Source organism: Grus americana, chromosome 1 (genome assembly GCF_028858705.1).
Source record: "Grus americana isolate bGruAme1 chromosome 1, bGruAme1.mat, whole genome shotgun sequence".
Taxonomy (NCBI): domain Eukaryota; kingdom Metazoa; phylum Chordata; class Aves; order Gruiformes; family Gruidae; genus Grus; species Grus americana.
The window spans coordinates 135,431,034-135,444,222 of NC_072852.1; the positions used below are offsets into that span (position 1 = coordinate 135,431,034).

At 39.1% G+C, this 13,189-nt stretch overlaps 1 protein-coding gene across 2 annotated transcripts in view; it reads right to left on the reverse strand.

Annotated features, from left to right (window-relative positions):
* The window catches only part of BMX (BMX non-receptor tyrosine kinase), a 28,936-nt gene extending 18,552 nt beyond the window's left edge, over window positions 1-10,384 (reverse strand). For both annotated transcript variants that reach the window (XM_054838875.1, XM_054838866.1), the window contains exons 1-6: window positions 10,316-10,384; window positions 9,440-9,586; window positions 8,334-8,438; window positions 6,431-6,512; window positions 4,595-4,714; window positions 2,751-2,812 (exon numbers count right to left, since the gene is read on the reverse strand). In XM_054838875.1, coding sequence (XP_054694850.1) covers window positions 2,751-2,812; window positions 4,595-4,714; window positions 6,431-6,512; window positions 8,334-8,438; window positions 9,440-9,577 — 507 coding nt within the window. In that variant the 5' untranslated portion in view covers window positions 9,578-9,586; window positions 10,316-10,384. The remainder of the gene's footprint in view (window positions 1-2,750; window positions 2,813-4,594; window positions 4,715-6,430; window positions 6,513-8,333; window positions 8,439-9,439; window positions 9,587-10,315) is intronic.
* Between the last annotated feature and the right edge of the window lie 2,805 nt (window positions 10,385-13,189).

The following is a 13,189-nucleotide window of genomic DNA, read 5'->3' on the forward strand; positions in this document are numbered from 1 at the left end:
TGTAAGCTGGTACAGATTCATGTCCTGATTTGTGTCCATATATACAGCTTTCCATTTCCAGCACTGGCTGAAACCCCAAGAGCATTTCCTAATTGTAACCGAGTGGATCTTATTATTTCCTTTATGCTGGCAGTGATATTACTGTGGTTTTCATATTGATGACTGTACCACTGTCATCTAGAGAGCCGTAGGTGACAGTCTGAGATTGTGCTGTGATGTGCATACGGGGAATGGCCACTATCTGCGGAACTGCACCCCTACTGTACAGTGCTGGATCACTCCAGCTTCCATAAACCTTGTCCGATACGTAAGCATGAGAAGAAATGTGTCTGCACTCAGTGGATTTCTGTGATCTGATCTACTGCAGTACTGGTCTGACCTACACGAACCATTTGCCATTGCAAAGACAGCGGATGCCAGGCACCAGCAGAGCTGAAAGTGTTTCTCAGGCGGGAAGTCCCTGCTTCCTGCTGTTATCAAAGCACAGGGGAAACACCCACCGACTCCCATGAGGGGACCTTTGTGCCCACTATTCTTTGTAATGGCATCACTCTTTAGGAACTAGATCCTCTGTGGGAGACTAGAGGTATAATGCTAAACTGATGAAAGGGACAGAGGCATCAAAGGTGCAGGATGTAATCATGCAAAAGCAATGTGTCATGCAAAATGTAATGCCTCTGGTCAGTTTTGCCTACAAGCAGAAGTAATGCCTCTGGTCAGCTGGGAAGAAAGCAAGGGAGCAAGACTTGCAGAGGCTGGAGAGGTGAGGGACATGAACTGAGAGGCAGGCAGAAGCAAGGCTGGGGGGTACAGTGGTACCTCTCATGGTCAAACTGAGCAGGTGAAAGGCCAAAGTAAAAATGTGCTGACAGCTTATAGAAGTAGCTCTGTGACTAAATATAGACTGTTCCTCACCATGAGAAGCCTTCTTAACCTGATTATATCATATGGCTTGGGAAAATGAAGCCAAGTTGTTCCAACCAGATGTGGTAGTTATTATATCTGGATTTACTGAACATGTTTTAGAAGTACCCATCTGAAAACTGTCATGTCCCTGCTTTTTACATTTCCCTTTCAAAATACCTTCTCTGAACTCAAGCAGATAATAAAAATAAATCATAAAGGCATAGCAGAAGCCAGCATGTTCAGCAGCAGATTTGCATGACTGATGATCTCTCCAGATAGACAAAGCATCTCCTGATGGAAGCCAGGCAAAACAGACCACAGTATTCAAAACAAGTTACGCTGCTGCGTGTTCAAAATGCTGTTACTTTAAAATCTCATTATCAGAAAAAAATGTCAAAAGCCTCTTTGTTCATAGCTTCTTTCCAAGGCTTTATTATTATTTTTCTTAAAGGTCCATTTTACAGCTCTTGTGATTTTACCTTCTGTACCTTATTCTACCCTGATAATCTATGTGTTTCTTAAAGCTCTGGCTGTTCACATATACACAAAATTTCCAGCTTTTCTTTTTTGTTGTTGTTCTTTTTTCTTTAAGTTACTTTCTAATTAACAGAGAGAGGCTAGGAAATAGACCCAGATTGTATTATAAACATACAGAACAGAAGACAAATTAAAATAAAGTAGGAAATACAGATTTAAAAGTCCCATGATTTGAAACTCAATCTGGTTTAATATGGAGGAGGCTGGGGTAATGCTGTGTGAATACACATACTGTTAGTCCTTTTTTAAAAACATAAAATGATCATAACTTAAGCCACTTTCTTCTCTTCTATTCTCTTGTCATTGTTACCTCCTTCCTACCTATAAACCTCAATAATTAAGCCGGGCAGTAAAACTAAGGTCAAAGATACCACTATTGCCGTTGTATTTGTATAGGAGGAGATAGATGAGGAAATAAGCATAGAAGCAGATCTTCCAGTCCTACTTTTATTCTTAACCCAGCCAACTGTTGCCCATCTTCATCAAGCAACTGGTGTACTAGAGAACTCAGACTGAATTAAACACAAGTAGTGCTTTTTGACATCCCAGCGACCTGTTTTTCTCCTTGTGTCTGTGAAAGCCTAGCTTTCTCAGATGGACAGTAAGGCCTTGTGGGTGCTGGTGGGACACCACACTCTTGGGTTTCTGTCTGATATAAAGTCAACATATAGGCAAGAGCACATAAAGAACTCAGATGCACTTCCCAATTCATTAACTTAGAGGCTGCCTCTAAGTTGGGCTAAATAAAGATTCCTAAACGGTATCTGTACTCCTGGCTCAACCCCAGAGCAGCACAGCTTGGGACTTGTCTGAGATAAATGCAGTTCATCCACCATTTCTCACCCACGCAAAGTAGGTATATTTGTTCACACCTTTAGGTACGATGTTTTCTCCAAGTACTATGAACACCACCTTCATTGGCGAGGGAAGTTTTTTGCATCTCTAGGAATGGGGACCTCCTACACACTAGAGACCTAATTTTGATGGCATTCCCTGATCCCACTGGAAATAAGTGTATAAAGTAGAAGACATCCCTACAAGGGCTGTAGCCAGTACTGCCACTGGCATGCTAAAGTGAACTAAAAGTGGCTGAGGCTTTCCTAGTTTGCCACATGGAAGAAGGAGATGAGTCCTTCCCTCTGACATGCTGTGGACACAAGGATGCTGAAGCTGCACTGCAGATTAAAGGTCTACACCAGCTTCCAGTGAGCGGCTGTTTGCAATTCTCCATCCCTCCCACAGACATCCCTACCACCTGACTGGTGGGTCTTTCCCTGTAGCCAGATACTCAAAACGTTTTCACCTACCGTCGTTTGAGGAACTGGAGGTAGTGGTTTCACAGACCCAGTTGTGCAACACAGAGTCACATCTAGAAGAGGGGGACAATTAAGGAAAAAAACATGAATTTGAGAAAGACTTTATCTCTTGAGGCTTTCTCAATTGCAGATCTATACAGTGGCAGCAACAGCATCATGCCAGCTGACATTTTACCTTCCTGAGCTATCGACCTGCTTTAGTTTTGTATTTTCCAACCTTCTCTTAATTCAAGCACCATCTCAATAGCTTTAAAAACCCCTTCAACCATTGTTTTCATCTATGCCAAAATACAAATTCAGGGAAATTTGTGGATGTGTTTAGCTCTGTGTTTTTCATGGTTCTGTTAGCTTATTTGATTGCATACAGAGGGAAAAACATGTATGTTTTATTTTTATTCTGGTTTTGTTTTTGTTTTTTTTTTTAATTGTTTCATTGACACTTTCAGTCTATGAAGCAGTGATTAAGAAATCTTGCTTTCAATTACCCAGTGGTTACAAGACTGAGGCTGTCTGGAGTCATCCCTATACAGTCTCCCTGTGCTCTGCACATCTCTGTTAGCAACCGCAGGGACTTGTTTAGGCACAAATTTAGAGTAGATACAGCACAGTATCCTGCATGTATTATTATCTCAGACATAAATGAAGTGTTCAATATACTAAAATTCTCTGTTTAAGTCTCCTCTTGGTTAAGTCATCCATGACTGGTAATGAGGTATTTCCTTGTCCTTGTAACTGACCGAGGGTTTCATGGCCTTACTTGTTTTAGTAACAAGAGGTTTTGAAGCTAGATGAAGCTATTCAAATTATCAGCCGGCAGCTCTTTACATTATTTAGTGTTCCATAATGATGAAACTTGTAATAATAGTAGATAAGCCTGTATTTTTAATTTTGAATTTCAAAAGCAAATGCTTGTTACAGGCAGTCTCACAGCTCTAAATCTGTTTCCTAACTGGTCACATCTACATTTTTTGATTTAACTTTTAGTTTTGGGTTCATACTTTTTTGACTGTCACTGTAAATGCTTGAGACCAAGGTTCAATGATGATTGAAATAAGTGAATCTACCAGTGCTCTACAATTCCAAATAATCAAGCTTTAAAAGGCTGAAGTTTAAATGCTCATAACCTGCTGTTCCTTCTCCCAAATGTGGCCTTTCACTATTAGGCATGTACACAGACACGAGGGAATTCCCTTTGAAAATATGAAACCTAGGAGGGTACTGCTTTACAAATTTTCCTCTCTCAGTCTTTACAGATAAAAACTAAAACCCCTAAATAATTGTGACTAAAAGTTACACAAAAACACTTTAGAAAAACATGTTAAAATTAAAAAAAAGCTGCAAGTTAAATCATGCTGTTTATAAAAAAAACATATAAATATAATTATATATTAATATAAGAGTTTTACTTCTATTTAGTTATGAAACTGTATTGTTTTACACTCTTTCATACATTTGTGCTGAACTTCTGTTTTTCTTACCCATCCAGCTTATGGGACCTCATCACTAGAAGGATCTTACAGCATAATGCTAGAATTTAGCTGGAGATCTTAAGAATAAGGAGAAACATAATTCCATCTGGTTTATTTTGTAGGTAAAAATGTCACTAACTTTTTGATCAAACACAGCAGAAATAATTTAATGTATTATTTCCCCCAGTTACACTATAAGCTACAATGTATAGCAACTATGATGTTAAAAGGAGCTTAGCACATACATACATGAAAAGTTGTAGCTAGATTAGCTTTTACATTGATTACATTGCCTTAAATACCTATGTGATTTGGCAATACTGTGAAAAACATCAAGGAAACTAATCAAATAAAAGAAGACATTACATTTCTCCCAAATCGTACATCCAGGGGCTGCTTTGCAGGTCTGGTTGCAACAGAGAAACTTCCCATTGATGAAGAATCCTTTGTGGTACTTGTTTAGTAAATCAGAATTGTCTTTAATTTCTGGAAGCACAAAGAAACCAAAGAGAACATGACATGCTGCAAAATGGGAATGTTCCTTATGACCAGATCCTTTAGTCTGCTACTCTAAACCATGGGACCCCAGAGTGCCTGCTGACTCCTAGCTCGTAGGCTCACATCCTGGTCACATTTTCATCTCTATACCATATTCCTCTATGCAAACCCAAGTCTGAAATCCATACTCCCCAGCTACCTGTTTCTTTGAGAAAGTAACCTGGGTATCAAGAAGAAGGTACAGTACAATCTAACAAAACACCCGAAACCAAAACAGGATCCAACAGCTATGATTCAAAATCACGGATCTTATAAAGATTTCACTATCAATAAAAAAAAACCAAAACACAACAACAACCTAATTAAAAGAAAATATTTATTATATCAAAATATGCTGAGTATTTTCCTAGAACTATCTATTGTAGGGAAACTATATTCACTGATACTCAGTATCAGAATAGATAATACCCCATATGGCAAATCCAAACTACCATTTATCTATCTGTTAAAATATATTTTGTATTTAAGTGCACCAAAACGGAACACCGACAAAGAAATATTTATTTTATATTCAAAGCACTGCTTTATTTTAGAAAAATGGCCCTAGTAGTATCACTGTGCTAGCGATACATGAGTTCCGTAAGTCATGATAGCAGTTTTGCTTTTAATAGGGGTCTAAAAGAAATGTAGAGCACACAGAGTGAGACTTTAAAAAGTGGTTGTGTCAGGAGAGGCTTTCAGTCCTGTTGTGGTGAGCCACTGTAGACCAAGATTCCTGAACATGCAAGAGAGAGCAGCAGAAGGATCAGGGCACCCCTGGGCGACAAGTGGTTTTTATACACTTTTTAAAAGACTTGTAGCCAGTAAAATATTTGTGCTATTATTTGTTTCATGAGCATTACAAAATATATCATTTACACAACTTCATTCTTCACAAATTTTGTTTTAAAAGGTCTTACTGAAAATCTTGGTTTCTACAAGGCTCAATGTAGCTAGTTTGCCGAATGCTTGCCATTCTGCTTCTGGTCCACATTCTCCATAGCACTGGCAAATCAATTGACATACTTACACTTGTGTGTACACAAAGGGAGCCACAACCAGAGAGGCAGCTCATCCATGGGCTTACAAGTAAAATCCAGGAGGATATTTGTTCACAGTCCATTACACATTGCCTATTTCTGTTCCTACAATGGCCAGCATGTGTGAGGGCTGCCCTATTCAATGTAAGGTTTTTGCCTTCACAGGGGTTATGCAGGTACACAGTTTTCTGCCTATAACTTATGCTTTGCATGTCTCTGATTTTGCTTCCTTGAAAAAAAAAAAAAGAGGAAAATACAAAGGCGAAAGCACTAGCAGTATTTGTTATCAAAATGGCATTTATGCAGGTAAGTGCATAACCACATCAGGAATGGTTGTATATTAACTTGCATTGGTAAAGGCTGAACATACGATGAAGATTAAAAAATGCCCATAGAAACAAACAAAAAAAAAGCTTTATTTTGGCTTATTTCTCACTGAAACCTTCATCCCTTAAAATTTCTAATCCATTCTTGAAAAGACCATGCATTTCAATCAGTTGGTACTGAAGTATTAATGAGACTAAAAACATGTGACAAAGAATGGCACAAAATGATGAGGCAGGAGCATTTGCCTATCTCTCCTCGTGTTATCTGAATATTTTGGTACACAAAGGAATAGTGTTACCTTTATGCAAAGCTGCAAGCCACCGCTCCCGGCTCTCTTCATTAGCTGCATAGACGTAGAGCAGGCCGCCCTTGTACACAATCTGGAAGAGGTTGGGAAAGCCAGCGTGGTGAGAACGTACTGCCTGAAAGCATTTACTGTGCAGGATGGGAAAGGGGAAGGGGATGGGAACCAAAAAAAAAAGGCTCTGTGGTCCCACATTGAACTCCCACAACTTAGTAACATTTCTCAGAGGTCACTTACATTATTGACATTTCATATAAATACTTCATATTTCATATAAGTATATTAACAATATAAATATAAATATAAATATACTGCTTTAACCAAGGTGCTTTGTGTCCTAAAGCACAGTTACAGAAACAAAGGACAGCATCAAATATTTCTGGATATTCCCATCTTCTATGTACAAAAGACCTTACAACCCACATGTAAATTCTTTCTTTCCGCTTCAGTTTTTCCGCATTAATCTTCCAGCTTTTCGCTCGTGTTACACAAGGCCAGACCGAATGCTCACCGAGGCCAGGAACCCATCTCTGACAATGTCCAGTACAAATACTGGGGCAGAGTATACGCTCAGGGCCGTTGTACAATGATCAGGGAATCCTGAACCAAAGGTGATGCATTTATACTTAATAGTCTTTGAGGGGTATTTTTCTTCTGTGAATTTGTTCAGTTGCCTTTTTAAAGCAAATAACTGGTATCTACAACATCCTGCAGTAAGCAGTCCTACAGCTTTGCTGCACAATATGAACAGTCAGCTCCTTTTGCTTGTTTTCAGCCTACCTTCTGCTATGCTTACCTAATAATTACTAACATCTGCTTTGCTTTTTGGATCATGTTTAGTACTGCACTGACTCTGTGTGTGTGTGTATGTGTGTGCAAGGTCAGGGTTTAATTTCCCTCGTGTGCGTTGCTGTTCAGTCATCTTCACTGAATTTCAAATGCCACTTTATTGCTTTTGTTTGTTAGACTGAAGAGCCCTCATAAATAAATGTGTACTCCCACTAGTAAGTATACATGACTGATCAATTTGCTTGCTCTCTCTTTATTTAGTTAAATGGTAGAGCCCTTTGAGATTTCCTCTTTAACATGTTATCCATCCAATCTATTAGTCATTCTCAAGTCTCTCCTTCGACCTCTCTTCAGTTTAGAACATCTTTCTTCAATTACAGTCACCAGAACTAGACACAATAGTCTCCTGGTGATCACAGTAGTGTCAAAACACATTGAGTGCTTTTATTCAACGTGTGCCTGCTTCCATGTCCAAGGATGCCATTAGCTTCTTTGGCCACAGCATCGCACTGGGAATTTATATTCAGCTATCATGACCCTAAAGTCCTCTTTAGAGATACAGTTTCCCAGAACTGAGTCCCCCATCCTGTAACTATAGTATACACTCTTTTCTCCACCTAACTGAATTGTGCATTCCTGACACAAATACACTAATTTAACATAAATGTGTCATTCGGTGCCACAAAACTAGGGGAGGAAGACGGGAAAGGAAGACCAGAATGACACCTAGGATGAACCAGGCAGAGAAATATTAGGTATCTCTCATGAGGTTGCCCTTGGGCATGGCGATTATTGCAGGGTCATTAATTAATGCACTATTCAGCAACCTTGTTATTCACTCTAGCAGCCTGCTACTTGCAGTTGCACTGTTTGGCAGTGGCAATCCCAGGTTGCCCAGGGAAATTGTTGAGTGGCCATCCCTGGAGGTACTTAAAAGACATGTAGATGTGGTGCTTAGGGACATGGTTTAGGGGTGGACTTGGCAGTGCTAGGTTAACAGTCGGACTTGATGATCTTAACGGTCTTTTGCAACCTAAACGATTCTATGATTCTATGATGACTGGTATATTTCACATGAAATGTAAATGAAACAGATTTCATGGCTAACCTGAAAAGGATATTGTCTTGCAGGAGGTGTTGATTCCTCAAGATTCACTGTCTCGACACATCGGATTTTCTCAATCTCAATTGACCCCTTTTTGCTTCCTTTTTTCTAAGAGAGAAAAAGCAGAGCAGACTGTAAACTAATATTAACACAATATAAAGGATTCTAGTTTGATGATTTTGTACAATTTTGCATTTCAAGCTACATAAGCCATAGTTTCAGGCTTGTTAATTTTAAAAGAAAGGTAGTAAAAAAACCTCCTTGGTCCCCTACCTGCATCTAATACGTTGATCAAAATCCTTTTTAAGTCAGTTACAAGAATTACAAGACACAGCCCTACGTCTCAGAAAGCATCTGCTACAATTGCAGGAGTACAGGGCAGGAGTGGGGATTGGGAGGAAAAGGAGAAGGAGGAATTAAGAGGAAAACACCTTAATTGCAAACCAGAAGCCTAGCTGTGGCATTCATAATTTTGTTAGAGCAATGGGGCTTATTCTCACTGAGCTTCCCTGCAGTTTTGTAATAAGATGTAACTCACAGGAGGAATCCAAATGTATGAAAAGGAGCAAAAACTTAAAAACAAGTTGCCTGGGACACAGATTTGCATTCCCGATGGGAGATCTGAGTGAAAAGCCACCCTTTTGTGATATACAGGCACTCCTTAGGAAACAAGGATAGTTTAACCATCTGCTTTGTGCAGCTGAGGGATGAGATTCTGAACTAATTATGCCTCATAGAAGTAACTTCTGAAGCCAGTTATTTACATCAGTTCAGACGGAAGCCTGAACAAGGAAAACATCCCTATTCCAGACAATGTGTAAACATATGCCAATGTTAATTACTTGCTTAAGTTGTCTTTGGAAGGACACATACAGATGCTCAATGCTAAGCACAACTGTTAAGAGTTGTTCTGAATAGACACTCAAGCCAGTGGCTAAGCATTTTCCTGAACTTAGACTAGGATTTGATACCCTGTAATTCTACTCAAAACAAAGTACACCTGTTGTTCTACCACATAAAGTCTAATCAAGTTTCACAGAAGAAAACCAGAGGAATAAGGTGACACTAGAAAATCTTAGAACAATTTACTTAAAAAAAATATTTCTTACCCCTTTGTCATATTCATAGTAAGAAAGGCTTGCTTTCGTCAGAACAAACAACCTTTTCTTGTAATTAGTTGGTGAAATTTTTTTCTTCTGTTGTGACTTCTTTAAAAGAAGTTCTTCTAGAATTGTTTTCTTCTCCATTCTATTTCCCTAAAAGATCAGTTACTATTATTACTACTATTAATAAACATAACAACACCAACTATAGAAACTGTAATAATGAATATGTGAAGAATCATTGTCCTCTATATGTTTTATAACATTTTCTAGTAATATATGGTTACAAAGCCTGTGTTTAACGCTGCTTAAACCAATGAGAATTTTTAGCTTATTCACTCAATAAAAACAATCATACTATACAAAAATTCAGCTACAGATATATTGTAGTTCTAAACAAGGCATCTCTGTTACTTTATCGTCTGAGTATCTCTACTTTTAAAGCCATGCATGCTTTCTGGCAAGGAGCACAGTCTGCTTTATGCACAAATGTATTACATCTGCAGCATAATATGTAAGTCATTACAGCAGCAAAGAGAACAACAACAACAACAACAACAACAAAAGAATAAAAGAAAAAAAAGAGAACCTTTCTATTTACAGACCAGAAAAACACACCTAGTGCTGACAGTATGTTCCCTGAACTGGAAATTTCCCATTTCTTTCTTTCAACTGAAACAAATGCACGTTTATGGAACAGTGACATGTAGAAAAGATCAAAAAGTAAAAATGTTCTTGCACCACGTATATATACATATATATACATATATACTTATATTTATGTATTTTTTCTTAGCCTTGATAATCATACAGTTGAAAATGTTAAGAAGGATGAGATCCATCATATTTCTACAAGTTTATTGTGGTTTCAGGTTATCTTACCCAAATGTGAATAAAGTAGGTCACGTCCTTTACCCTGTATGTTCTGGAGCTCCAAAGGGAAGTGTTGTGCTAAGCTGTCCACTTCGTTATGTCCCTGTGCGCTACAGAGAGCCGAGCAGAAAGGGAAAATTTGCATGATACTCATCGCACCCGCTTGATCTATCCACTGAATCCCACCTGAACCCAGAAAGCAACAAATACCTAGTAGGAACAGTCTGAAGAGGAAAAGGGCTTTACTAGGCATTACGCCACTGTGGATATGTGGCTACCCTCCTCGCGGACAGGATGCCTACTTACACCTTCCACCAACTCCCTTTTGGACAGACCAGTGTTAGTGCCACTGGTGAGTCAGTTTAAAGGCAATCTTGCCATGACATGTGATCTGAAGGAGATACGAGCTTGGGGTAGACAAAGGAAGAATCAGGGCTGAAATCTTTCTGTTGAGATGCCTGCTTTCAGGCGGGGGAAAGAAGCGTCCACCTCACTTTAGGACATTTTTCAGGTACTTGTGCTGACTGTAGGAGTAACTAGCATGAGGTTAGGAGTTAGTTCAACATAGTTTAAAGAAGCTATCCTTGCAAAGAAAATATGAGGATCGAGAGAAGACCTAAAAACCTGGGGAACATCCAATCTTTAGCTCCAACCCACTGAAGTTCATGGAGATCACAGGGGTATTGGAAGCCAGAAATAAGGATGGGTGAGATGGAATTTCAGCTACTTCATTGTAAAGCATTATTTACAGGTCATTTTTCTGGGGTTGTCACTGTGTGATCTTTATAAAATTTCTTGACTAACTACTGCTTTAATTAATCTGAACAATCACTTGAACTCCCAGGGCTGATAACATTGCTCCTGTGAGGCTAGATTTCCAGTCCACGTTGGTTCTAACCAACCACTGAGAGCCCAGAGAATATCAGCTAAAGCCACATGGAGTGACTGCAGTCTACATTTAGTGTGGCTTAGAAAAAAAGCCAAGTAATTCCATTACTATTTGCAGAAACAACCTCTAGGTTTGTCAAAGTTGTGCCATGAGTGCACACTAAGAAATGAGTAGAGACAAAAGGATTTATCACAATATGTAATTTCATTTAAATATTAGAAACTTATGTTCTATAAGCTATACCTTGCAACACCTAACAGTATTAAACATACATTAAGATATATTAAATATGTCAAATACAAATGATGAAATAACTAGTAAACTCCTACAAGATTTATTAAACATATTTATTCAATAAAATTATAAATATTTGTAATAATTAAAATTTTGTTGTCTTGATATGGAAAACAACCCATACTCTTATTTCTAAACTAATTAGCTGAAAACAATATTCTGTTAAATTTTGGAACTCTGTATATGTCCTTGCATAGTAAATGACGTACTGCATTACCTTGTGGTTTAACAGCATGACTTCTACCTTGTTGTGTGTGGACCTATAGTAATCACATGAGCTAGTTCTAAGGGTGCAATAGAAGCTTAAAAGTATAGGTTAAGAGGAATACTCACAAGACTTGAAAAAGCTTATAAAAATTATTACATTCCTTGGTTTTTCTGAGGCAGAATACTGTGAATTCAGCCTTTGAGGAAGCAGCTGCTTACACTGCAGCATATATAAACCACTTAATTACTGGAGTGCTCTGGCTCTAGTTTAAAAAAATGTTTTCCAGATTTTGACTTCTCATTACAATTTGAGATAGAAAACAATTTCAAACTCTAAGAAAATATCTTGACAGCAAAAATACTTCCTGTCCAGATCCACTGCACAATGCTCTTCTTTTTCCGCTTGTGGAAAAGAAATTACAACAGCTGAAATTATGCCAAATGAAACATCCAACTTTTTTTTTTTTTTTTAAATGAGATTACAGTCCTAGGAATAAAATGTGTTTGTGTTGCACTGGCTTTTCAGTACCCAGGCTGCCCTTTGTCTGTGAGCAGACTCTTTTGTGCTGAGTCAGAACGTCCTTGCACTAACCACCCAGTCGTGCTGAAGGGATGATCCCTAGGTGCAGAAAATGCAGAGCATGGCCTGTGCTGCGTACAAATTTCTGCCTACCTAGAGAATTGCAAGGCATGGTATCCTCCCTCTTTGCTGGATGGAGCTCAGATCCTTCAACTGTGAAATCTAATTTCTCCCTGGAAGAAAATAAAAGTTGTATAGAATTATCCGTAAACCTTTGTTCTGTATGATTTGAAGAGACGTGAAGGATCTAGAGATCTTGGATTACTTTTCCATGCTTGAAATTTGTATCTTGTGTTCCCAACAGTTGTGCTTGTACTGAGGATATTTGCATTTTCTTTGCTTTCTGTAACACAGTGACAAATATAAAAGCTTTGTTCCCCCAGCAGATCTTTAAATTCTTAGGAACCACCCTGTGCCTCAGAAAGGGGGCTGTTGTGAGACCGTTTATCAGCACTGCACTCAGCAAGGAATGAGCAAAAGGGGCCGGGACATCCTGGAGGCTAGAGGCGCTTTCTCTAGCATTAGCTTCTGCTTCTGTTTCCTTCTCTGGCAAAGCGTTTCGGATGTGGTGGTCACTGATACGCATGTTGTAACGGCAGGCTGTAATGCAGCATGCAAGGTGGCTGGGGAAACAGCCATGCTGGAAACACGGCTCCTGGCTCAGAAATGCCAGCAAGGTGGAGCCCCTGACTACCAACCAAGTAGAAACATGTCCTTCCCCTGGGTGAAGGAAGCAGACTTTTGGGGAAGTGCTTGCCACTATGGCTTGGCGCCATATCCTCCACAACATGACCCAGCAGGCTTAGGCTGGGGGCGGGGATGGATGTAGAGGGAACAGGACAAGATGATGGGGTATGGTCGCTGGTTTGAGGGCAAAGCAGGGCAGCTAGTGGAGGCTTGGGGTGGTGCCGGG